General features: G+C 39.7%; 1 protein-coding gene across 1 annotated transcript in view; it reads right to left on the reverse strand.

The window, feature by feature from the left end:
- The window catches only part of si:dkey-237h12.3 (teneurin-3), a 581230-nt gene that overhangs the window by 109836 nt on the left and 446394 nt on the right, over positions 1 to 25000 (reverse strand). Inside the window, 1 exon segment of the mRNA XM_062039678.1 lies at positions 23382 to 23525. Within this exon segment, the coding sequence (XP_061895662.1) occupies positions 23382 to 23525 (144 nt within the window).

Consider the following 25000-nt stretch of genomic DNA (forward strand, 5'->3'; position numbering starts at 1 on the left):
ATGGCATGTTCTTGCCGCAGATGTTGGTCAATTTTTTAGGGCATTACGGCAAATGACGAGGGCGGTAGGGGCTTTTGCCGCAGTTAAATTCGAGCCCTGACTAAAGTCACTAATATATCAACAAGTGCACCCCGCTGCCTTGACATAACACACCCCCTAAACTTTTAGCTCATTTTTAGCGCACATTAAAGCTGTGTTGCCCTCAAAGACACTTGGTCACGACAAGTTATGCTTGATGTCGACTGCCGCAGATGGCAGCACATAAAAAAACTTTCTTTAGGCGTATATTTATAAATCCAACACTCTGCTGGTGGGAGAGTTTGGATTGAAGAAAACTTCCTGGAGGAGCAGCCAAAGTGTTTGTGCGAGACAGGCGGAGAGGCGGCGGAGCTCCCTGGATAGTTCCCGGGGAGCCTTCCAGTCTGAGTGTGGCAGCCGATGTACCGATGAGGGAGGCTCTGTGATGACGGTACGTGTGTGTGGAATTGCATTTTCTCTTTGGATGGAGTCATGCAGAGGAAAAAAGTATAAAAGTGATGGGTACTAGGGTTGTATGTATAGTACTGCAATACTAATGAATCATATTCGGTACTATACCGCCTCTAAAAAGTACCGGTTCCCCACCCCCCATTGTCATCACGTCGTGTCATTGCTGGTTTACAAGCAGAGGAGCATGTTCGGCAGCGCACAATCACAGAGTACTTACAAGCAGACACAGTGTGTAGACAGAAAAGGGAGAACGGACACATTTTGGCTTAAAAAGTAAAGATAAAGGTGAAGTTATAACACTGAAACACCCTCAGGAAGAGGTGCTTTAAGACATGGCTAGCTAGCCAGCGGCTAAAGTCCGGCCGCAGTCTGCAGTGTTGTAGCTACTTCTAAATCACTAATCCTGGTCTCCATGGCGACAAATAAAGTATGTTTCTTACAAGTACCATCATCACTGCAGGACGAGGAATAGCTAAACATGCTTCACTACACACCGTAGCTCACCGGTGTCACAATGTAAACAAACGCCATTGGTGGATCTACACCTGACATCCACTGTAATGATACCAAGTACAGGAGCGTATCTAGTCGATGCTACTATGATTACATCGATACGTTTTAGCATCACAACATTTGATTTCGTTTTTTTTAATTTATATTATGTTTATAAAGTCAGGAAATATGTCCCTGGACACATGAGGACTTTGAATATGACCAATGTATGATCCTGTAACTACTTGGTATCGGATTGATACCCAAATTTGTGGTATCATCCAGAACTAATGTAAAGTATCAAACAAGAGTAAGAATAAGTGATTATTACATTCTAACAGAAGTGTAGATAGAACATGTTAAAAGAGAAAGTAAGCAGATATTAACAGTAAATGAACAAGTAGATGAATAATTCATTTTCTACCACTTGTCCTTAATAATGTGTACAAAATAATAGGTGTATAAATGACACAATATGTTACTGCATATGTCAGCAGACTAATTAGGAGCCTTTGTTTGTTTACTTACTACTAAAAGACAAGTTGTCTAGTAAGATCACTATTTTATTTAAGGACAAACTTTCAATAAGAAACATATGTTTAATGTACCCTAAAATGTTTTGTTAAAATAAAGCCAATAATGTCATTTTTTGTGGTCCCCTTTATTTAGAAAAGTAGCAAAAAGTTTAGTGCTGGTACCAAAATATTGGTATCGGGACAACACTACTCTAAAGTTAACATCGGTTTTCGGTTCGTACCCATTCATTTTTAGACCCTTACTAGCTGGTAATCGATACTGGTACTCGTTTTTGGTTCCTTGCAAAACAAAAATAAGTAACATACCCGACAACAGGAATAGTGACTCAACCTTCTCTTTGATTCCAGAGGCGTCATCAGAAAAGGAAGTCACTCCTTTATTAAAAGGCTAATTTGAGTCATGTCGCATATAAAATAAATGCTTTCATTCTGACATTCAGATGATTAATGATACGAGCATAAAGTGGGGGCCGAGCCTTTGCACCTAACTAGAGCGCCCTTAGCAATGTCACCTTGGTGGACGGGCGGGCAGTAGGGGATGAGTGAGAGTGTGTCTTTATTGTGTCGTGTCTTTCTCCGTTCTCTTTTGGCGTTTGTGACGCATTACCCGTGCTCCCAGTGATCAGCACCAATGGCGATGTACATGCTTCTCACTGTAGCAGGCCGTATGTTAGTGATCAGGAGGCGCCTTCTAAAAGTACACCAGCGCGATGTTAGCTACAATGTTGACGTCAAATATTAGCTACAGTGTTAGCTACAAATATTAGTTACAATGTTAACGTCAAATATTAGCTACAATGTTAGCTACAAATATTAGTTACTATGTTAACGTCAAACATTAGCTACAATGTTAGCTACAAATATTAGTTACAATGTTAACGTCAAACATTAGCTACAATGTTAGCTACAAATATTAGTTACAATGTTAACGTCAAACATTAGCTACAATGTTAGCTACAAATATCAGCACAATGTTAGCTACAAATATTAGATAAAATGTTAACGTCAAACATTAGCTACAATCTTAGCTACAAATATTAGTTACAATGTTAACGTCAAATATCAGCACAATGTTAGCTACAAATATTAGTTACAATGTTAACATCAAACATTAGCTACAATGTTAGCTACAAATATTAGTTACTATGTTAACGTCAAACATTAGCTACAATCTTAGCTACAAATATTACTAACAATGTTAACGTCAAACATTAGCTACAATGTTAGCTACAAATATTAGCTACAATGTTAACGTCAAACATTAGCTACAATGTTAGCTACAAATATCAGCACAATGTTAGCTACAAATACTAGTTAAAATGTTAACGTCAAACATTAGCTAAAATCTTAGCTACAAATATTAGTTACAATGTTAACGTCAAATATCAGCACAATGTTAGCTACAAATATTAGTTACAATGTTAACATCAAACATTAGCTACAATGTTAGCTACAAATATTAGTTACGATGTTAACGTCAAACATTAGCTACAATCTTAGCTACAAATATTACTAACAATGTTAACGTCAAACATTAGCTACAATGTTAGCTACAAATATTAGTTACGATGTTAACGTCAAACATTAGCTACAAAGTTAGCTACAAATATCAGCACAATGTTAGCTACAAATATTAGTTAAAATGTTAACGTCAAACATTAGCTACAATCTTAGCTACAAATATTAGTTACAATGATAACGTCAAATATCAGCACAATGTTAGCTACAAATATTAGTTACAATGTTAACATCAAACATTAGCTACAATGTTAGCTACAAATATTAGTTACGATTTTAACGTCAAACATTAGCTACAATCTTAGCTACAAATATTACTAACAATGTTAACGTCAAACATTAGCTACAATGTTAGCTACAAATATTAGTTACAATGTTAACGTCAAACATTAGCTACAATGTTAGCTACAAATATCAGCACAATGTTAGCTACAAATACTAGTTAAAATGTTAACGTCAAACATTAGCTACAATCTTAGCTACAAATATTAGTTACAATGTTAACGTCAAATATCAGCACAATGTTAGCTACAAATATTAGTTACAATGTTAACATCAAACATTAGCTACAATGTTAGCTACAAATATTAGTTACGATGTTAACGTCAAACATTAGCTACAATCTTAGCTACAAATATTACTAACAATGTTAATGTCAAACATTAGCTACAATGTTAGCTACAAATATTAGTTACGATGTTAACGTTAAACATTAGCTACAATGTTAGCTACAAATATTACTAACAATGTTAACGTCAAACATTAGCTACAATGTTAGCTACAAACATTAGCGACAATGTTAGCGACAAACATTAGCTACAATGTTAGCCACAAACATTAGCGACAATGCATGGACACAAGCTGTTGACTGAGATAGCTGTGTCCACATATGTCACATTAACCATAGGGCCGTGTACACGTCATATGTCACATTAACCATAGGGCCGTGTACACGTTATATGTCACATTAACCATAGGGCCGTGTACACATGTCATATGTCACATTAAACATAGGGCCATGTACACATGTCATATGTCACATTAAACATAGGGCCGTGTACACATGTCATATGTCACATTAAACATAGGGCCGTGTACACATGTCATATGTCACATTAAACATAGGGCCATGTACACATGTCATATGTCACATTAAACATAGGGCCGTGTACAAATGTTATATGTCACATTAACCATAGGGCCGGGTACACATGTCATATGTCACATTAACCATAGGGCCGTGTACACATGTCATATGTCACATTAAACATAGGGCCGTGTACACATGTCATATGTCACATTAAACATAGGGCCGTGTACACATGTCATATGTCACATTAAACATAGGGCCGTGTACACATGTCATATGTCACATTAAACATAGGGCCGTGTACAAATAAATGTTATATGTTACATTAACCATAGGGCCGGGTACACATGTCATATGTGACATTAACCATAGGGCCGTGTACACATGTCATATGTCACATTAAACATAGGGCCATGTACACATCATATGTCACATTAAACATAGGGCCATGTATACATGTCATATGTCACATTAACCATAGGGCCGGGTACACATGTCATATGTGACATTAACCATAGGGCCGTGTACACGTCATATGTCACATTAAACATAGGGCCATGTACACGTCATATGTCACATTAACCATAGGGCCGAGCATGTGTGCTTGTAATGAAGTAGAAGACATAATTACATAATAAGGAGCATTATTAGCCACAGATGATAGAGGGAGGATAGGGAAGGTGTCAGGAGTGTGTTGGGAAAAAAGAAAATGTGGCGCCAGAATGAAGAATGAGTCACGACAAAAAGTACATTTACTAGCGTGAGGACATTAGTCAAAGTTTACAACATTAACAAATCAATACTGAGGCAGTGGTGGAAGCCATCACTGATATTTGGATTCATCTTCATGGCGGCTGGCTGACATCCAACTGCTGCTCACCCCACACTAGGGGGGAAAAAAAAGAATAAATAAAAGGAAAAAAAAGAAAACCCCCGTGAGTCATGACTCTCAAATGTCAGAAAGTGTCTGCATGAATCATTCAGTGGTGATTGAGAACTCTTGGATAAATACTCCCATGTCTTGGATAAATACTCCCATGTCTTGGATAAATACTCCCGTGTCTCGGATAAATACGCCCGTGTCTCGGATAAATACTCCTGTATCTCGGATACATACTCCTGTGTCTCGGATACATACTCACGTGTCTCGGATACATAATCACGTGTCTCGGATACATACTCCTGTGTCTCGGATACATACTCCTGTGTCTCGGATACATACTCCCGTGTCTCGGATACATACGCACGTGTCTCAGACACATACTCCCGTGTCTTGGATACATACTCCTGTGTCTCGGATACATATTCACGTGTCTCGGATAAATACTCCGGTGTCTCGGAAAAATACTCCCTTGTCTCGGATACATACTCCGATGTTTGGGATACATACTCCTGTGTCTCGAATACATACTCCTGTGTCTCGGATACATACTCCTGTGTCTCGGATACATACTTCCGTGTCTCGGATACATATTCCCGTGTCTCGGATACATACTCCCGTGTCTCGGATAAATACTCCCATGTCTGAGATACATATTCACGTGTCTCGGATAAATACTCCGGTGTCTCGGAAAAATACTCCCTTGTCTCGGATACATACTCCGATGTTTGGGATACATACTCCTGTGTCTCGAATACATACTCCTGTGTCTTGGATACATACTTCCGTGTCTCGGATACATACTCCTGTGTCTCGGATACATACTCTCGTGTCTCGGATACATACTCTCGTGTCTCGGATACATACTCCCGTGTCTCGGACACATACTCCCGTGTCTTGGATAAATACTCCCGTGTCTCGGATACATACTCCCGTGTCTTGGATAAATACTCCCGTGTCTCGGATACATACTCCTGTGTCTCGGATACATACTCCCGTGTCTCAGGTACATACTCACGTGTCTTGGATACATACTCCTGTGTCTCGGATACATACTCTCGTGTCTCGGATACATACTCCCGTGTCTCGGATACATACTCCCGTGTCTTGGATAAATACTCCCGTGTCTCGGACACATACTCCCGTGTCTCGGATACATACTCCCGTGTCTCGGACACATACTCCCGTGTCTCGGATACATACTCCCGTGTCTCGGATACATACTCATGTGTCTCGGATACATACTCATGTGTCTCGGACACATACTCCCGTGTCTCGGACACATACTCCCGTGTCTCGGACACATACTCCCGTGTCTCGGACACATACTCCCGTGTCTCGGACACATACTCCCGTGTCTCGGATACATACTCATGTGTCTCGGATACATACTCATGTGTCTCGGATAAATATTCCCATGTCTGAGATACATATTACGTGTCTCGGATAAATACTCCGGTGTCTCGGAAAAATACTCCCTTGTCTCGGATACATACTCCGATGTTTGGGATACATACTCCTGTGTCTCGAATACATACTCCTGTGTCTTGGATACATACTTCCGTGTCTCGGATACATACTCCCGTGTCTCAGGTACATACTCCCGTGTCTTGGATACATACTCCTGTGTCCCGGATACATACTCTCGTGTCTCGGATACATACTCTCGTGTCTCGGATACATACTCCCGTGTCTCGGACACATACTCCCGTGTCTTGGATAAATACTCCCGTGTCTCGGATACATACTCCCGTGTCTTGGATAAATACTCCCGTGTCTCGGATACATACTCCTGTGTCTCGGATACATACTCCCGTGTCTCAGGTACATACTCACGTGTCTTGGATACATACTCCTGTGTCTCGGATACATACTCTCGTGTCTCGGATACATACTCTCGTGTCTCGGATACATACTCCCGTGTCTTGGATAAATACTCCCGTGTCTCGGACACATACTCACGTGTCTCGGATACATACTCCCGTGTCTCGGACACATACTCCCGTGTCTCGGATACATACTCCCGTGTCTCGGATACATACTCATGTGTCTCGGATACATACTCATATGTCTCGGACACATACTCCCGTGTCTCGGACACATACTCCCGTGTCTCGGATACATACTCATGTGTCTCGGATACATACTCATGTGTCTCGGATAAATATTCCCATGTCTGAGATACATATTACATGTCTCGGATAAATACTCCGGTGTCTCGGAAAAATACTCCCTTGTCTCGGATACATACTCCGATGTTTGGGATACATACTCCTGTGTCTCGGATAAATATTCCCATGTCTGAGATACATATTACGTGTCTCGGATAAATACTCCGGTGTCTCGGAAAAATACTCCCTTGTCTCGGATACATACTCCTATGTTTGGGATACATACTCCTGTGTCTCGGATACATACTCCTGTGTCTCGGATACATACTTCCGTGTCTCGGATACATACTCCCGTGTCTCGGATAAATACTCCCATGTCTGAGATACATATTCACGTGTCTCGGATAAATACTCCGGTGTCTCGGAAAAATAGTCCCTTGTCTCGGATACATACTCCGATGTTTGGGATACATACTGCTGTGTCTCGAATACATACTCCTGTGTCTCGGATACATACTTCTGTGTCTTGGATACATACTCCCGTGTCTCAGGTACATACTCCCGTGTCTTGGATACATACTCCTGTGTCTCGGATACATACTCTCGTGTCTCGGATACATACTCTCGTGTCTCGGATACATACTCCCGTGTCTTGGATAAATACTCCCGTGTCTCGGATACATACTCCCGTGTCTCGGATACATACTCCCGTGTCTCGGATACATACTCCCGTGTCTCGGATAAATACTCCCATGTCTGAGATACATACTCACAAATCTCAGATAGATACTACTGTGTCTCGGAAAAATACTCCCTTGTCTCGGATACATACTCCCGTGTCTTGGATACATACTCCTGTGTCTCGGATACATACTCTTGTGTCTCGGATACATACTCTCGTGTCTCGGATACATACTCCCGTGTCTCGGATAAATACTCCCATGTCTGAGATACATACTCACATATCTCAGATAGATACTACTGTGTCTCGGAAAAATACTCCCTTGTCTCGGATACATACTTTGATGTCTGGGATACATACTCCCCTGTCTCGAATACATACTCCCGTGTCTGGGATAAATACTACCGTGTCTCGGATACATACTCCCTTGTCTCGGATACATACTTTGATGTCTGGGATACATACTCCCGTGTCTCGGATACATACCTTCCGTGTCTGGGATACATACTCCCGTGTCTCGGATACATACTCCTGTGTCTGGGATAAATACTACCGTGTCTCGGATACATACTCCCGTGTCTGGGATAAATACTACCGCGTCTCGGATACATACTCCCGTGTCTTGGATAAATACTCCCATGTCTTGGATAAATACTCCCGTGTGTGAGACACATTACACATGAAGTCAACACAAGCAGACAATTCACAGCTGACCACACGTCCTCTTTTTCTGGGACATGTCCATCTTTTTGGGACCTTTGGGGGTGCTGGAGCCTATCCCAGCTGCACCCCACAAAAGGTAAGGTACACCCTGGACAAGTTGCCACCTCATCGCAGCGCCATACTTTCTCTTATTCGTACGAATTTCCACTGAATCCGAAACGGTCGCGGACCGGTTCTGTCCGTTTTCACCGCCCGGGGGACGCCATGGACTAGCCAGTTGATGTTCCGCATCCCAGCGCTAAATATACGCACAGCTTCTATTTTTGCAGAACGCCGCAACAAATCCATTCAATGGTTTACTTTCGAAATAAAACACTCCTTCAAGGCGGGTCGTGTTTTGCATTTTTAAATGTCCTAATGAGTGGCGATGACAGAGCCGCAACAGAACGGCGGTGGAGATCGCAGATTCACGGTTGTTTCAGATCCAGTGGAAATCCGGGGTGAAAAATAGGGAAATAAGCTCTGTCATCCGGGAGGAACTCAGAGTAAAGCCGCTGCTCCTCCACATCGAGAGGAGCCAAATGAGGGGGTTCGGGCATTTGGTCAGGATGCCCACCAGACCCTTCCCCCGGGTGGTTTTTAGAGCACGACCAATCATTAGGAGGCCATGGGTGAGACTCAGGACACATTGGAGAAACTATGGTTATGTCTACCCTAAGCCGGATAACCCCTTAAACGAATAATTATTTAGCCTAAGCCCCGTTTCAGCCACACTAAACCAGCGTTTAAGGTCCCCATCCTCGGACAAATTTATACACGGGTAAGTGCGCCGTGTATTTCTTGAATCTCCGGCTCTTAGCTTTGTATAGACTCATTGATTGTTTACAAACTGAGTTAGGGATCTAGATATCTGGTCAGGACACTCCTCACTCTTTTGCCTTCACCTTCATTGTCCATTCCTTTTTGGTGACTTTATATACTCTGGACCTAGACGTTGAGTCCGCGACATGCATGGCGGACAATAACTGATACAGTCTGCTTTGCCAGTCTAAAAGCATTCGCCGTTTTCCGTAGTCTTCCCTCGACGGCCAGGTAATACAAAGCACACGCTACCTTTTTTATTACATCCACGGGAGCCCGCATTCTCGTTGTCTCTCCTTCGACAAATGGTCAAAGTTTTTCGCTAAGTAGAATCACAGTTGACCCGGACATTGGAAAGTTCTCTTGCCGTCTGATGTGGGATTTCCACAAGTGTCTGTACATGTAGAAGAAGGAGAAACACGGGCATGTCTGGATGACTCGCCTCCATACTTCCAGGGGTTACCTCCGAGTTACGAAACCGCTTTATTATGAAGCTGGCTGTGGCGCGTTCTTTCTGACGTCACTTCCTGTGTGGGGCGCGCTCTTTCTGGCGTCACTTCCTCTCCGAACTCAGTTTGTAAACGATCATTGAGTCCATACAAAGCTAAGAACCGGAGATACAAGAAATACACGGTGCACTTACCCGTGTAAAAATGTGTCCGAGGAGGGGAACCTTAAACGCTGGTTTAGTGTGGCTGAAACAGGGTTTAGGCTTAATAATTATTTGTTTAAGGGGTTATCCGACTTAGCGGCCTATGTCTCCCAGCTGGCCTGGGAACGCCTCAGCATCCCTTGGGAAGAGCTGGACGAAGTAGCTGGGGAGAGGGAAGTCTGGGCTTCTCTGCTTAGGCTGCTGCCCCCGCGACCCGACTTCGGATAAGTTGAATAAGATAGATGGATGAAAACGTGTTACAACCACACACAAAAAACTAGAAAACTAGACACGCCATCTGTTCGTTGTTTTCATCCTGGTCTTTATGCTCGCATGTACTTTACTTTGACGTCACATTCTGACATGCGGCGGGAACAAAAAGGATGCAGCACTTCGTTAGCATATCACAGGTGCAGCATCCATGTTGATCACAAGTCCTACAACCGCGAGTGTGATGCCTCATTTGGCGGCCGTGGCTGGGATGAAACGGGCCGAGCTGGCAGCAGTCGAGCTCCGAGCAGCCGCTCCCGCTCACTTCACAAACTTCCTGTTGCGGACGTCTTGACAGATTGGGCGCGGCGATGCTTACTTCTTTCACGGCTGTTCTCTTTCAGAAGCCGAGTCGCATCAACGTTGGAGTGCAAACTCGGTCTTCGACAGAAATGTTTCTCTTGACATGTTTTCCACAATCGCTGCTGACAAAAAAACCCACTTTGTTTTGATGTGAGGCGACGGAAACGTGTGAGGAATGGACACTTGATTAGGTACACCTGCACAATAATAATGCTCACTTTTAGAAATGATTTTAAGTGCGCTTTATAGTCCAGAAAATACGGTTTATCTCTTGACTTGAATATTAACCAAGTATTAGCAATATTGTTATTAATGTGAAGGGACTACATGTAGCGACACAGCGAGCTAAATATATTAACATATTGAGCTGCTGCATCGCCTCTGAGCTGGTGAAAGTTAATTCTAGATTATAAATCATTCCTCTCACCTGGATAGTAGAAGGTTGCCGACATAAAACAAAAAGTTGGCCAACTTTGACAACAGCTTAGAAAGACATAAAAAGATGCTAGTTTGTGCCCACATTTTTTTTTTGCTTGCAAGAGGATTATGATTAATTATTCTTTCAAACGGGAAGATATAAACATCCCAGTGAGAGCAGACAAGGTGCAGTGAGTGATTATTTGATTATGTCCACAGTTTGTATATCTTGTTTAGCACTTAGCAATACTGCTACATGACACTTAGTGATTCACTAAAGCTGGATCTGTTTATTATTATTGTGTTAATAGTCAGGTTCTGGATCATCATTTGTCCCAAAGTAGTCGTTGCCGTGATTTATATATATATATATATATATATATATATATATATATATATATATATATATATATATATATATATATATATATATATATATATATATATATATATATATATATATATATACATATATATATATGTCTTAATTAGATTATCCAAAAAATAGTGCTCGATACCGTGGTAGAGCGTAATATGTATGTGTGGGAAAAAAAATCACAAGACTATTTCATCTCTACAGGCCTGTTTCATGAGGGGTTTTCCTCAATCCTCAGGAGATTTTGGAAATATCCTGAGGATTGAGGAAAACCCCTCATGAAACAGGCCTGTAGAGATGAAATAGTCTTGTGATTTTTTTCCCACACATACATATATACATACATATATACATATATATATACATACATATATACATACATATATACATACATATATATATATATATATATATAGATATTGATATATATATATATATATATATATATATATATATATATATATATATATATATATATATATATATATATATATATATATATATATATATATATATATATATATATATATATATATATATATATATGTATGTGTGGGAAAAAATCACAAGACTATTTCATCTCTACAGGCCTGTTTCATGAGGGATTTCCTCCTGAGGATTGCGGAAATCCCTCATGAAACAGGCCTGTAGAGATGAAATAGTCTTGTGATTTTTTCCCACACATACATATTACGCTCTACCACGGTATCGAGCACTATTTTTTGGATATACTAATTAAGACATATATATATATATATATATATATATATATATATATATATATATATATATATATATATATATATATATATATATATATATATATATATATATATACATAAAATAGTGAGGAACACTATCAAATTCTAGAAATAGAATACACGCCGTCATCACCAACAAGGGTCTTTAATAAATATTAGTCATTTTCAATATTTATTTATCCATTTCAATTGCCAATATGTAGTTTACCTTATTTTTTGCGTGTAACATTACATTTATTCAGTTCAAATTAAATTTGGTATTTGCATGTAATATTACATTCATGGGCAGCAAGGTGGGACAGCGGTTAGTGCATGTGCCTCACAATACAAAGGTCCTGAGTAGTCGTGAGTTCAATCCCGGGCTCGGGATCTTTCTGTGTGGACTTTGCATGTTCTCCCCGTGACTGCGTGGGTTCCCTCCCACCTCCAAAGACATGCACCTTGGGATACGTTGATTGGCAACACTAAATTGGCCCTAGTGTGTCAATGTGAGTGTGAATGTTGTCTGTCTGTCTATCTGTGTTGGCCCTTATGATGAGGTGGCGACTTGTCCAGGGTGTACCCCGCCTTCCGCCCAAATGCAGCCGAGATAGGCTCCAGCACCCCCCGCGACCCCAAAAGGGACAAGCGGTAGAAAATGGATGGATGGGCATTACATTTGCTCAGTTCAAAATCTTCACCATATGGAAAAACATGTTTTTTCATATGCTAACAGGTACTGCACTATACAAGTACTGATTTGGGACTCATCCCTATTGAACATACATTACCGAGCGAGTTAGATTAAATTTATGTATGGTGTCTTGGTTATCGTACGCCCTAACAATGTGCGTAACAAACTAGTCTGTTTGCCCGTGTGTCATTTCGCAGAATCAACTGCCTTTTTTTTTTTTTTTTTAAATACAACCGCAAAATAATCCATCATGTGGCCAAAGAAAGTTGCAAGTGCCAACACTTGGATAAAAAATGGAGAGAAACACTGTCAAATTTTAGAGATTGCGTGGTCACCGTCATCACCACTAAGTGTCTTTAATAAATATTAAAGTGATGTTTAATGCAAATATGTAGTTCACCCTGTTTTTTTGCATGTGATATTACCTTTATTCAGTACAAAATCTTGACCATATGTAAAAACATGTGTTTTCATATGCTAACAGATAGTACACTATAAAAGTACTGATTTGGTACTCATCCCTATTGAACATACAGTACCAAGCGAGTTAAATTCGGTTTCTGTATGGTGTCCCGGTTATCGTACGCCCTAACAATGTGCGTAACAAACTAGTCTGTTTGCCTGTGTGTTATTTCGCAGAATCATCTGCCCATTAAAGAAGACTTTGTGTTAGTGACTCAGTCTTTTTTTTATTTTTTAAATACAACCGCAAAATAATCCACCATGTGGCCAAAGAGAGTTGCAAGTGCCAACACTTTGATAACAAAATGGAGAGAAACCCTATCAAATGTTAGAGATCGCGTGGTCACCGTCATCATCACTAAGTGTCTTTAATAAATATTAAAGTGATTTTCAATATTCATTCATCCATTTCAATTACCAATGTGTAGTTTACCTTATTTTTTGCATGTAACATTACATTTATTCAGTTCAAAATCGTCACCATATGGAAAAACATGTTTTTTCATATGCTAATAGATACTACACTATAAAAGTACTGACTTGGTACTCATCCCTATTGAACATACATTACCAAGCGAGTTAGATTTGGTTTATGTATGGTGTCCCGATTATCATACGCCCTAACAATGTGCGTAACAAACTAGTCTGTTTTCCCGCAGTCTTTTTAAAAAATTTTTTATACAACTGCAAAATAATCACACTTTAATAAAAAAATGGAGAGAAACACTGTCAAATTTTAGAGATCACGTTATTTGTAAATATGTAGTTCACCTTGTTTTTTGCATGTAACATTACCTTTATTCAGTTCAAAATCTTCACCATATGGAAAAACATGTTTTTTCATATGCTAACAGATACCACACTATAAAAGTACCAAATCGGTACCCATCCCTATTGACCATGCAGTAACTGTAACTGCAGTAACTTTATACTAGTTAAAATACTCATTTGACCCATTCCGTACAGTTTCACGTCATCCTTACACTGTTGCCATGGTGATCTGACCATGGTGCCAAAATAAATATGTGTCACAACAAATGCAGCATATCTAAAGTTCCGATTTACATTTTGCCGTGCGGTCATGTATCACTTGACAAAACGAATAAACCCATAGTTGCAAAAATACACTTTTTGACCACTTCATAGCTCGTTTGGGTGTCCCTAATGAAGCGTCCATCGAGTGCATACAGCCCCCATTGCTTGTGCGTGGCTAGAAGTTGTGCTTAGTCCAGTATTGCTGGCTTCGTCGGTAACAAGCATGTGCTCTGCAGCCAGACGCACGTAGACTTACAATGATGCGTCACATTGTGTTGTTAACATTAAATATGAGCCACATGTGCACTTTAATAAGGTCCAGTTAAGCCGCTCGACCCCATTAACGCCGCCCACCTTGCTGGCTCCTTCTCGATATGATGTTTACTCCGACACTCAGCCCGCGGTAAATAATCATCATTTTTAAGAGGGACGAGGTGCAATTTTCTGCCTTTTTTTTTTTCATTTTTATATTTTCTGGACCAGAGCTTTTGCTGAGTTGTAGGCTTTGCGTGCCAGCGTTCATAAAACGACTTGGGCCACAGTTAGCCCCAGATAAAATGCGATTGCATAAAATAACAGTTGTGTAATATTTACAAGCCCTATTTGCTCGCGTGTGGCAAGGAGGCCTCCAAGGTCGGAATCGTTTGCAGGAGAAACCGAGCGTGTAGACATTTCACGACGGTGATGTTTAATTAATTCACTTCTCTGATTCACTGTAATATAACACAATCCCGGAGGTACACACTGATTTGATTATTTTTCACAGCTGCGTTCCATTTACTTTGAATTATGGGCTCCGACTTATCTTCCAGGGGCCGTACTTATCAAGCTTCTTAGAGTGCCATTTTACACTTAAGTCCTGAAAATTTGCGAAATTTAGTCCTACTCTCAAACTTAAGAATAAAAGCTTTTCATCAACGTTCTTAAGTCTAAGAATCACTCCTACTCTCCACGATATTTAAGAGACCTTCAGAGGTGTCTTAAGTGGTTAGGAGTTGCCAGCAGGGGATGGCACTGAGGCGAGAGAGACATGCGCGAACGTTCATCTTTGTTTGATGACGAGCAGCTGATCAAACGGTATCGTTTAGACAGAGCAGGTATTATTTTTGTCACAGATTTAATAATTTTCGATTCCTTGTTGATTTCTGCATGTGGCTGCAGTGGGCTAGTATATATAGAGCCACCCACACCAGTTTCAAATTAGTTGCCTAATTAATGAATTGTAAAGAAAATGTTATGAGAGTAGCGTATGTGTGTGTGTGTGACCCTTTAATAGGTGACAGCATGTGAGGTGAGTGACGTCAGTGAGTGTGTGGGCGAGAGAAGAGAGGGAGCGGTATTGTGAGTGCGAGCGGGGACTAGTTTGTTTTGTGTTGGATTGGCTGTGTGCAAGCAATCAATAAAGCAAGATTTGCAACTAATCGCCGGACTCATCATTCACTCTAAAGTCGTCCGCTGTGGAGACCCACTGCCGGGTAAAGTGAAGGGTGTTGCCCCGAGCATACATCGTGGAGAAGTGTCTCCCCTGCCTCTTTGTTACGGTCTGGGAGCAGGAAGCAGGAAGCAGGAAAGGTGCAACAAAAAGGAAACATTTATTTTTGATTCATTGCCAATATTGTTTGTTTGTTTTGTATTATTTTGTAGTTTATTGTCAAAATATACACTCCCATTGTCCACTTAAATATTTCTAAGATATTTCTTTATTCTTAGACAAGGGATTCCCTTCCGTGATTGGTCATTTCTATGGACACAGAAATGACGTCACCTAAAATTCCGTTTACGGCACATAGTAATGTCGTAATTCAGCTCTGAGTGTGACACTTTAGGTTCAGTCCTACACTTCGCTGAAAGTGTGAGTAAGACGCTTGATAACTAACTTTTAAGTGCAGCTTTCAGCGAATAATTTATTTACTCTTAAGTCAACTCTTAGCAGACTTCTTAGGAGTAATTCTAAGAAGCTTGATAAGTACGGCCCCAGGACTACATCTTCTATCCACTTCTTGCTCTGTCTCTTTGTTCATCACGATTGACAGTAACGCTGCCAGATGATGATGGTGATGATGCCTTCACGTGCGTCACTATGGTAACCACATTACCAAAGTAGCATCGTTCTGAGCGCTGCGGGGGAAAACTTGAGAGGCTTTTACAGCTACTTCAGCTGGTTAATGCACCCGCGTGTGCACGGCGTCCGACACGCTTCACGTAAAAAAAAAAATGCGGCGTCTTCAAGGCGACGCGTCCCTTGCCGAGCCTGCAAAAACAGGATGTTTTGTTATTGTGGTTATTATGCTTGTTTGACGCGTACATTAGCAAAGCTTCGTCGAGTTCACCGCTTTTAGCTCGGTACTTAGCGCTCCCGCACGACCTACTCAGTGGCCTAGTGGTTAGAGCAGGGGTCGGGAACCTTTTTGGATGAGAGAGCCATGAAAGCCAAATATTTTAAAATGGATTTCCGTGAGAGTCATATAATATTTTTTAACACTGAATACAACTAAATGCGTGCATTTTTAGGTAAGACCAACATTGTTTGAGTATAATTAGTCTCTTATTCTTTTCAATAACATTGTTATTCTGAAGCTAACCAATAATAAATAAAATACTTCTTACCATTAATGCGACTTCTTCAACAGGTGCGGTAGAAAACAGATGGATGGATTAAAATGCATTAGAATGTTTTGTATTTTCAACGTTATTTTTAACACTGTGATTACCAGCGGAATTATTCATTACTTATCGTGTTAAGCCATGTCAGCTAAGATTTATCTGAGAGCCAGATGCAGTCATCAAAAGTGTCCGCCCTGAGATGGGTAGGTTGTGAGTTCAAACCCCGGCCGAGTCATACCAAAGACTATAAAAATGGGACCCATAACCACTCAGCATTAAGGGTTGGAATTGGGGGTTGAATCACCAAAAAATATTCCCGGGCGTGGCCACCGCTGCTGCTCACTGCTCCCCACACCTCCCAGGGGGTGAACAAGGGGATGGGTCAAATGCAGAGGACAAATTTCACCACACCTAGTGTGTGTGTGACAATCATTGGTACTTTAACTTTAACTTAACTTTCATCAGGAGGATCCAAAATAAAGGCAATAATGCCATTTTTTGTGGTACCCTTTATTTGGAAAAGTATCGAAAAGCACCAAAATCATTTTTGGCACCGGTACCAAAATATTGGTATCGATGTTGAATGAGCTTGTAGGCCCCAAGCAGAGCTGAACTGTACTTTCGGCTCTGTTTGAAGCTAAAAACAGAGCGAACTACAGAAGTTGTAAGCAAAAAAAAACGCTAAAGACTCAACAATGCTTGGCTCCTAATATGTAGTTCACCTTGTTTTCTGCATGTAATATTTCCTTTATTTAGCTCACAAAAGTGTTTTGTGTCAATATCCTTGGCGTTTGGAACAGGACAATTGAGGTGAGGTCCGAGAGCCAAGTCCAGCTCGTGGTGCCCAAGACCAGACTTAAAACCAGGGGACAAAGGGGCCTTCTCTGTGGTCGGCCCTAAGCTCTGGAACACTCTGCCCCTCCATGTTCCAACTGCTTTTAAGTCTCGTCTTGAGACCCACTTTTATTCTTTGGCTTTTAACACTACCTGAGTTGTGTGGTCCTCTGTGTTTTTAAAATTTTGATTTATATTTATCGTTTTAATTGGTTTTACCCTTTAAAATCGTTTTTAATCATATTTATTTTTATATTGTTTTCATATTGGTTTTATATTCATTTATTTTTTGTTTTTATCATTGGTGGAGCTAAGGATAATATTTGAATATTGTTTTTAAAATTGTTGTGCAGCACTTTGGAAACATTTCTGTTGTTTAAATGTGCTATACAAATAAAATAAAGTGAAAAAAAAAGTGGAAATTGGATTTACAAACATTTTTAATGGGAAACATTTAATGAGTTTCCATATGATTCAGTTCTGCCATTTTTGAAACCGATTAGAACCAAAACTGAGTGAGGTGTGGCCCCCGGGCCTTAATTTGCCCAGGTCTGCATTAGACGAATGGCGACAGTAACAGGAAAATGAATCAGCGAGCAAGCGAGCCAGGCCGCCATTCCAGATCATTCAGCGGTATCATGAACTTGATGACCGCCGTGTTAATTACATTAATTCAATAAACTAAATGAGTCCTTTGCTTAGTCATCTATCAGCGCGCCGTTCATCAGCAAGTACAATAAATGTAAAAAATTGTCTCGCGGATGCGCGGACACGTTTCGGCGCAATCAACGGCGTCCTTGCCGGCAGGAGGTCACCGCGTGTACCGCCAAGGCCTCAGCTGTGGGTCACCGAGCGGCACAGGCGCTAATGCGTCTGCAATTATAAGCGGCGGGCTCGTGGCGCCGGTGTGCTTGTCGGAGCCCTTGTTTTGACGCTGGACGCTCTCCGGCGCACAGCCGCCGTTCCAGTTGCCGGAGACTTTTTGATTGATTGATTGAAACTTTTATTAGTAGATTGCACAGTACAGTACATATTCCGTACAATTGACCACTAAATGGTAACACTCGAATACGTTTTTCAACTTGTTTAAGTCGGGGTCCACGTAAATCAATGCATGGTAAAGACAATTTGTGTCCCTTTTTATCCGGAAGCAATTCAAGGTTGAAAATAAACGTTTGATTGGATTTCAGGAAGCGACTATTCTACCTTCACATTTGTTTAAGTGGCCGTAGGGAGAGCGGATCAACAAACAAATCTAACCTGCGACACAAAGTGATGATGAGGACGACCATAGACATCTTCTAAGGCTACGCAGCATGGAGCGCTACTGCCTACTGGCGCTGACGAGACGCGGGGCCGCCATCTTGGAGTGGTGATCCGCTCCACTCAGTGCAATTCATTTGGCAGGAGCAATGAACTGTCAGCACATTTAATTCATCTTACCTCACTGAATACCACTCATTTTCACACGCTTTTTTGTCATACGTATAGCTATGATAAAGGACATGTTTTATTATTCATAGTTTGCTTAACAGTAATAGAATATTCTTATATGCTGTAAATGACCAGACGTCCCAGATCAAAACTGGGAATATAATCCCAGAGAAGGGAGAAATAAACGGTCAGCTATTTTTAAATTGAAGAAACAATATGATTAGGTTATATATACCAGTGGCGTGCGGTGAGGTTAATGTCTGGTGAGGCACTGCATCATCACAGTCAGATTTACAAACATATGAACCCTAAATAGTATCTTATTCACCATGTGATTGGCAGCAGTTAACGGGTTATATTTAAAAGCTCATACCAGCATTCTTTACACAACTGTAGCACACAAAAAAGCACATTTAATAAAAAAAAACATTATTATGGTCTTACCTTTCTTGCTGGTTAGCCTTTGCGTGTGTACCACGCCGTTTGAAAAGAACGGGTCTTCTGTCCCGAAGTCAAAAGCAAACCTTTTAGCTCCAGCGTTGGTATACCTTTAATTATTACCTCCTGCTTCGATTGAAAGTCCAGTTTAGAAAACTGTTTTATTTTACATATGTAATCCTCCATGTTTTTAATAAAAGTCCAGGCTAGAGGAAATAAACAATCGCTTGCAAACTTTTTTTAATTTTTTTTTGTTCTTCTGCGGCCGAGGAATGATCTCTGGGATCACTACCGCCCTCTACCACCAGGAGGCCGGATTACTGCGAGCCTCAACCAGTACGTCTTTTGCAGCAGATTTATGAATGCTCAGCACAAGAAGTACGTTACACACATACAGTTTTTGACAAAATACACTGTACATTATATACCTCAGCTAACTAAACTATGCCATAGTTTAGTTAGCTGATATAATTCATATAGCAATACAGTCTCACTGCACAGCAGCTCAGCAGTTAGCCGAGTCATTGTGCACAATCCATGTTGAGGCACAAACCAGTGACGTGCCTCATCTGGCTGCTGATCACCGCACCGTCTCTTCTCAGTATTTGAACGGCAAATGTGAAAATAAAAATAAAAATAATCTAAAACTGGTGAAGTTAAATGGAAAATAACTTTAGTATAATCACTGGGTACATATAACAATTTAGTTATTATTTTTTTCTTTTTACATTTTTTTTCTTTCCATGACGGCAGGTGAGGCCCCGCCTCCCCTGCCTCTAGTGACGGCACGCCACTGATATATACATGTGTATATCCTACATAAACAATGTATGAATACATTAGATATCTATATATCTTATAGACTGTATCTCTGTTGCTGCAGCAGCAGAGAGTTTATTCTGTCTTGACACTTTGTATTGATATTTTGTATTACATTCTTCCCTAAAATGATCATGTTTACAGGGATTGTTTTATATGTATTTTTTACGTATGTCGCTTTGGATAAAAGTGTATGCCAAATACTTAAACATAAACATATATAAACACCTGAAAGTCATTATGTCAGCTAAAACCACCAATCTGTTTCACTGGATTTAGAATAAAACCAAATTATGTCTTACCCAACAATGTTAGTATTTGAATATTGTTGCTTGAAGACTTATTCCTGGTTACAATTATACTTTTTAGAAAGTATTGTCTTATACTTTGCCTAAAATGAGAATGCATCATAATCAGTGGCGGCTGGTGAATTTTGTTTCAAATTTAGACTTGTATAATACTGTGTAGCCACTGTCCATCTGATTGTCTAGTTAGCTAACATATATTACTTATTATTCTTTTCACAAAATACAACCAATAGTACGTTAATGTTAAATCTTACTTGTGAAAAGTAATCCCCCGATTCCTATTTTCAACAGTCCGCTCATTTGAGCAGGAAAACGCTGAACACCATCTTTTTTTTCTACCTGTCAACTGTCAGTTTAGCATCTTTGTTTTCTACCTGTCAACTGTCAGTTTAGCATCTTTGTTTTCTACCTGTCAACTGTCAGTTTAGCATCTTTGTTTTCGACCTGTCAACTGTCAGTTTAGCATCTTTGTTTTCTACCTGTCAACTGTCAGTTTAGCATCTTTGTTTTCTACCTGTCAACTGTCAGTTTAGCATCTTTGTTTTCTACCTGTCAACTGTCAGTTTAGCATCTTTGTTTTCTACCTGTCAACTGTCAGTTTAGCATCTTTGTTTTCGACCTGTCAACTGTCGGTTTAGCATCTTTGTTTTCTACCTGTCAACTGTCAGTTTAGCATCTTTGTTTTCTACCTGTCAACTGTCAGTTTAGCATCTTTGTTTTCTACCTGTCAACTGTCAGTTTAGGCTGCTCGCCGGCTCCTCATCACCACTTCAAGATGGCGGGCCAATTTCTCGCGTCACAGCAGCCAATGCTGCGTCTACTTATAAGATGTCTATGGGGACGACACTGGAGCATCGAGGCATTACGGAAGATACTGTGTCCCTCGATGCTAGAAATTTTGTAAATGGGGTCCCAGGGATGCAACAATTTGTTTACATGAGTTACGCAGAAAGACGGGTTTTATGCCACTCTTTCTATCTCATTTTGTCCACCAAACGTTTTATGCTGTGCGTGAATGCACAAAGGTGAGCTTTGTTGATGTTATTGACTTGTTGGAGTGCTAATCAGGCATATTTGGTCACTGCATGACTGCAAGCTAATCAATGCTAACATGCTATTTAGGCTAGCTGTATGTACATATTGCATCACTATGCCTCGTTTGTAGGTATATTTAATTTCTTTTAACTTATGTCCTGTGTGTATTTAGTTTAGTTTTGCATGTCTCATGACACATTATCTGTATGTAATATTGGCTGCATTTCTGTGTTGTTTGTGTGCCATGTTGTTCAAGACCACAGCAAACATTACCTAGCTTGCCAAAGTTCGTAATGAATCCATTAGAAGAAGACGGCCTGCCTTTTACTTCAACTTGGACACACACATCTATACCGTTGGCCATTGCGAGCCAGTAGTTTCCAGGAGTTAGCTCATCCTGTGAGAAGCCTCCATTTTACTAATGATTTCCAATGTTGCAAAAATGTGTAGAATAAAAATTACATTTCAACATTTCTGTCAACGAAGATTTGCTTCAGCCTGCGACACATAGTCATTTTGACAGTAGGCTAATATAGACACTTACATCATGTGTTGCCTTCATTATAACACTTATATAATACTTTTAAAGTCATTTTGATAGTAGGCTAATATAGACACATCATGTGTTGCCTTCATTAAAACACTTATATAAGACTTTTAAAGTCATTTTGATAGTAGGCTAATACAGCTAATATAGACACTTACATCATGTGTTGTCTTCATTATAACACTTATATAAGACTTTTAAAAGCATTTTGATAGTAGGCTAATATAGACACTTACATCATGTGTTGCCTTCATTATAACACTTATATAAGACTTTTAAAGTCATTTTGATAGTAGGCTAATATAGACACTTACATCATGTGTTGCCTTCATTATAACACTTATATAAGACTTTTAAAGTCATTTTGATAGTAGGCTAATATAGACACTTACATCATGTGTTGCCTTCATTATAACACTTATATAAGACTTTTAAAGTCATTTTGATAGTAGGCTAATATAGACACTTACATCATGTGTTGTCTTTATTATAACACTTATATAAGACTTTTAAAGTCATTTTGATAGTAGGCTAATACAGCTAATATAGACACGTACATCATGTGTTGTCTTCATTATAACACTTATATAAGACTTTTAAAAGCATTTTGATAGTAGGCTAATATAGACACTTACATCATGTGTTGCCTTCATTATAACATTTATATAAGACTTTTAAAGTAATTTTGATAGTAGGCTAATATAGACACTTACATCATGTGTTGCCTTCATTATAACATTTATATAAGAATTTTAAAGTAATTTTGATAGTAGGCTAATATAGACACTTACATCATGTGTTGCCTTCATTATAACACTTATATAAGACTTTTAAAGTCATTTTGATAGTAGGCTAATATAGCTAATATAGACACTTACATCATGTGTTGCCTTCACTTATATAAGACATTACATTTTTTGTGGCTCCAGACAGATTTGTGTTTTGTATTCTTGGTGCAATATGGCTCTTTCAACAATCTGGGTCGGCGACCCCCGAGTCAAAGACGATTTGAGTGGCTCAGCACATGGTGAAGTTCTACCGGGTGATTTAACACAAGGAGACTGAGGCCTCGGATGTTCGACTCATCTTACCGTTCTGGACGTCCAAGACGTGATGCTTGTCCAGCATCCATCCTCCCATGTTGGCGGCGTCCACCTCGTAGCCTTGCAGCGCCGCCGTCCTCTTCTCCCAGTGCACCACGTCCAGGCAGGACTCGTACTCGTAGCCCACCGACACTGGAAGTGGAGGTGACAGGAGAGTCGGCGGTGAGCGAGCACTGCACCCGTCCCATCATCCCCACATCCCCCGCTCCTCCTCCTCCCGGCACGTTTTGAGGCGCCATGATCCTCGCAGCCCATCAGCCATTCAGCGCACGGTGTGGCTGTTTTTGCTGGAACTGCAGGTTCCGCTCTCTCCCTCTGACTTTGTAATTTACTCCAGCTGCGATGATTTAGAGAGCACACAGAGTTCACGTGTCCGACCGGCACACTTTTGCTGTTTTATGCACTCCTAGCCTCATTTGCCTCCTTTATCTTGTGCGCGCACGGGAAAAAAAGGGACGACGGCAAGTGAGACATCATGAATTATTTAAACAGCACATATTGCAAACATCATATAGCACGCGGCCGCGGCCATAAGTTATGAGGGAGCGGCTGTATGGTCTTTCTCCGTCATGATAATATTGTTGCAATAATGCTGCAACATGTGACACAAAAGCAAGCACATGTCCAATATCCGTGTATTCAATTCTGCTGAATAGACGCTTTGTGACACAATACCCCACTCGTAATGACATGCACAATCCATAACAGCATATCATAGCAGTCCCCGCCCGCAGCTGTGAATGGAATAAGGGGATATCATTGCAGCAATTAGATTCCTATTTAGTTCACAATTATCCAGCAATGCTAAATTAATACTTTTTTGACGTTAAGTGACATATCTTATTGTCAAAATCTGATTCATTATTATTATTATTAATTAATTATTTAAATGAATGTAAAATTGCTGCAAATGTAGTTACTTTTGTATTTATTTATATTTTTATTACTGAATACATGACAAATGAAACATGGTTTTACTGAATTAAATCAATAATAAATTACAGCAGGGTTACCCAAACTATGGCCCGCAAAATCCGGCTTGCGGGAAGTCCCAAGTAAAAATAAATACAATTTAATAAAAAATAAAAATAATAAAAAAAAATATATATATTATTTTTTTGGGTGATTATTTAAGAAAAATCTGTTGTTTAATTCATTTTCTACCGCTTGTTACTCTCGGTGTCTCCAAGCCGCTCTGGCAAATCATATCTAAAAATGTGCACGCACTTTCAGTCAATTAATGCACAAGGAATATATATATATATATATATATATATATATATATATATATATATATATATATATATATATATATATATATATATATATATATATATATATATATATATATATATATATATATTTATAAAAAAATGTTTTAACCCAATGCGGCCCGTGAGTCAAAAAGTTTGACATTGACACTATCCAACAAAACTGGTATATGTTCATATTTTGTATTCTATTCTTAACGTTAAACATGAAAACATATTGCTTAAATGACAAATAACTTTTTTATTTAAGGTACCATTAATACTGTCTAATGATAAACCCATATCAAAAATCTGATGTATTATTATTAATATTAATCTATCATTTGAATGGATGTA

This window comes from Entelurus aequoreus, linkage group LG28 (genome assembly GCF_033978785.1).
Source record: "Entelurus aequoreus isolate RoL-2023_Sb linkage group LG28, RoL_Eaeq_v1.1, whole genome shotgun sequence".
NCBI lineage: Eukaryota > Metazoa > Chordata > Actinopteri > Syngnathiformes > Syngnathidae > Entelurus > Entelurus aequoreus.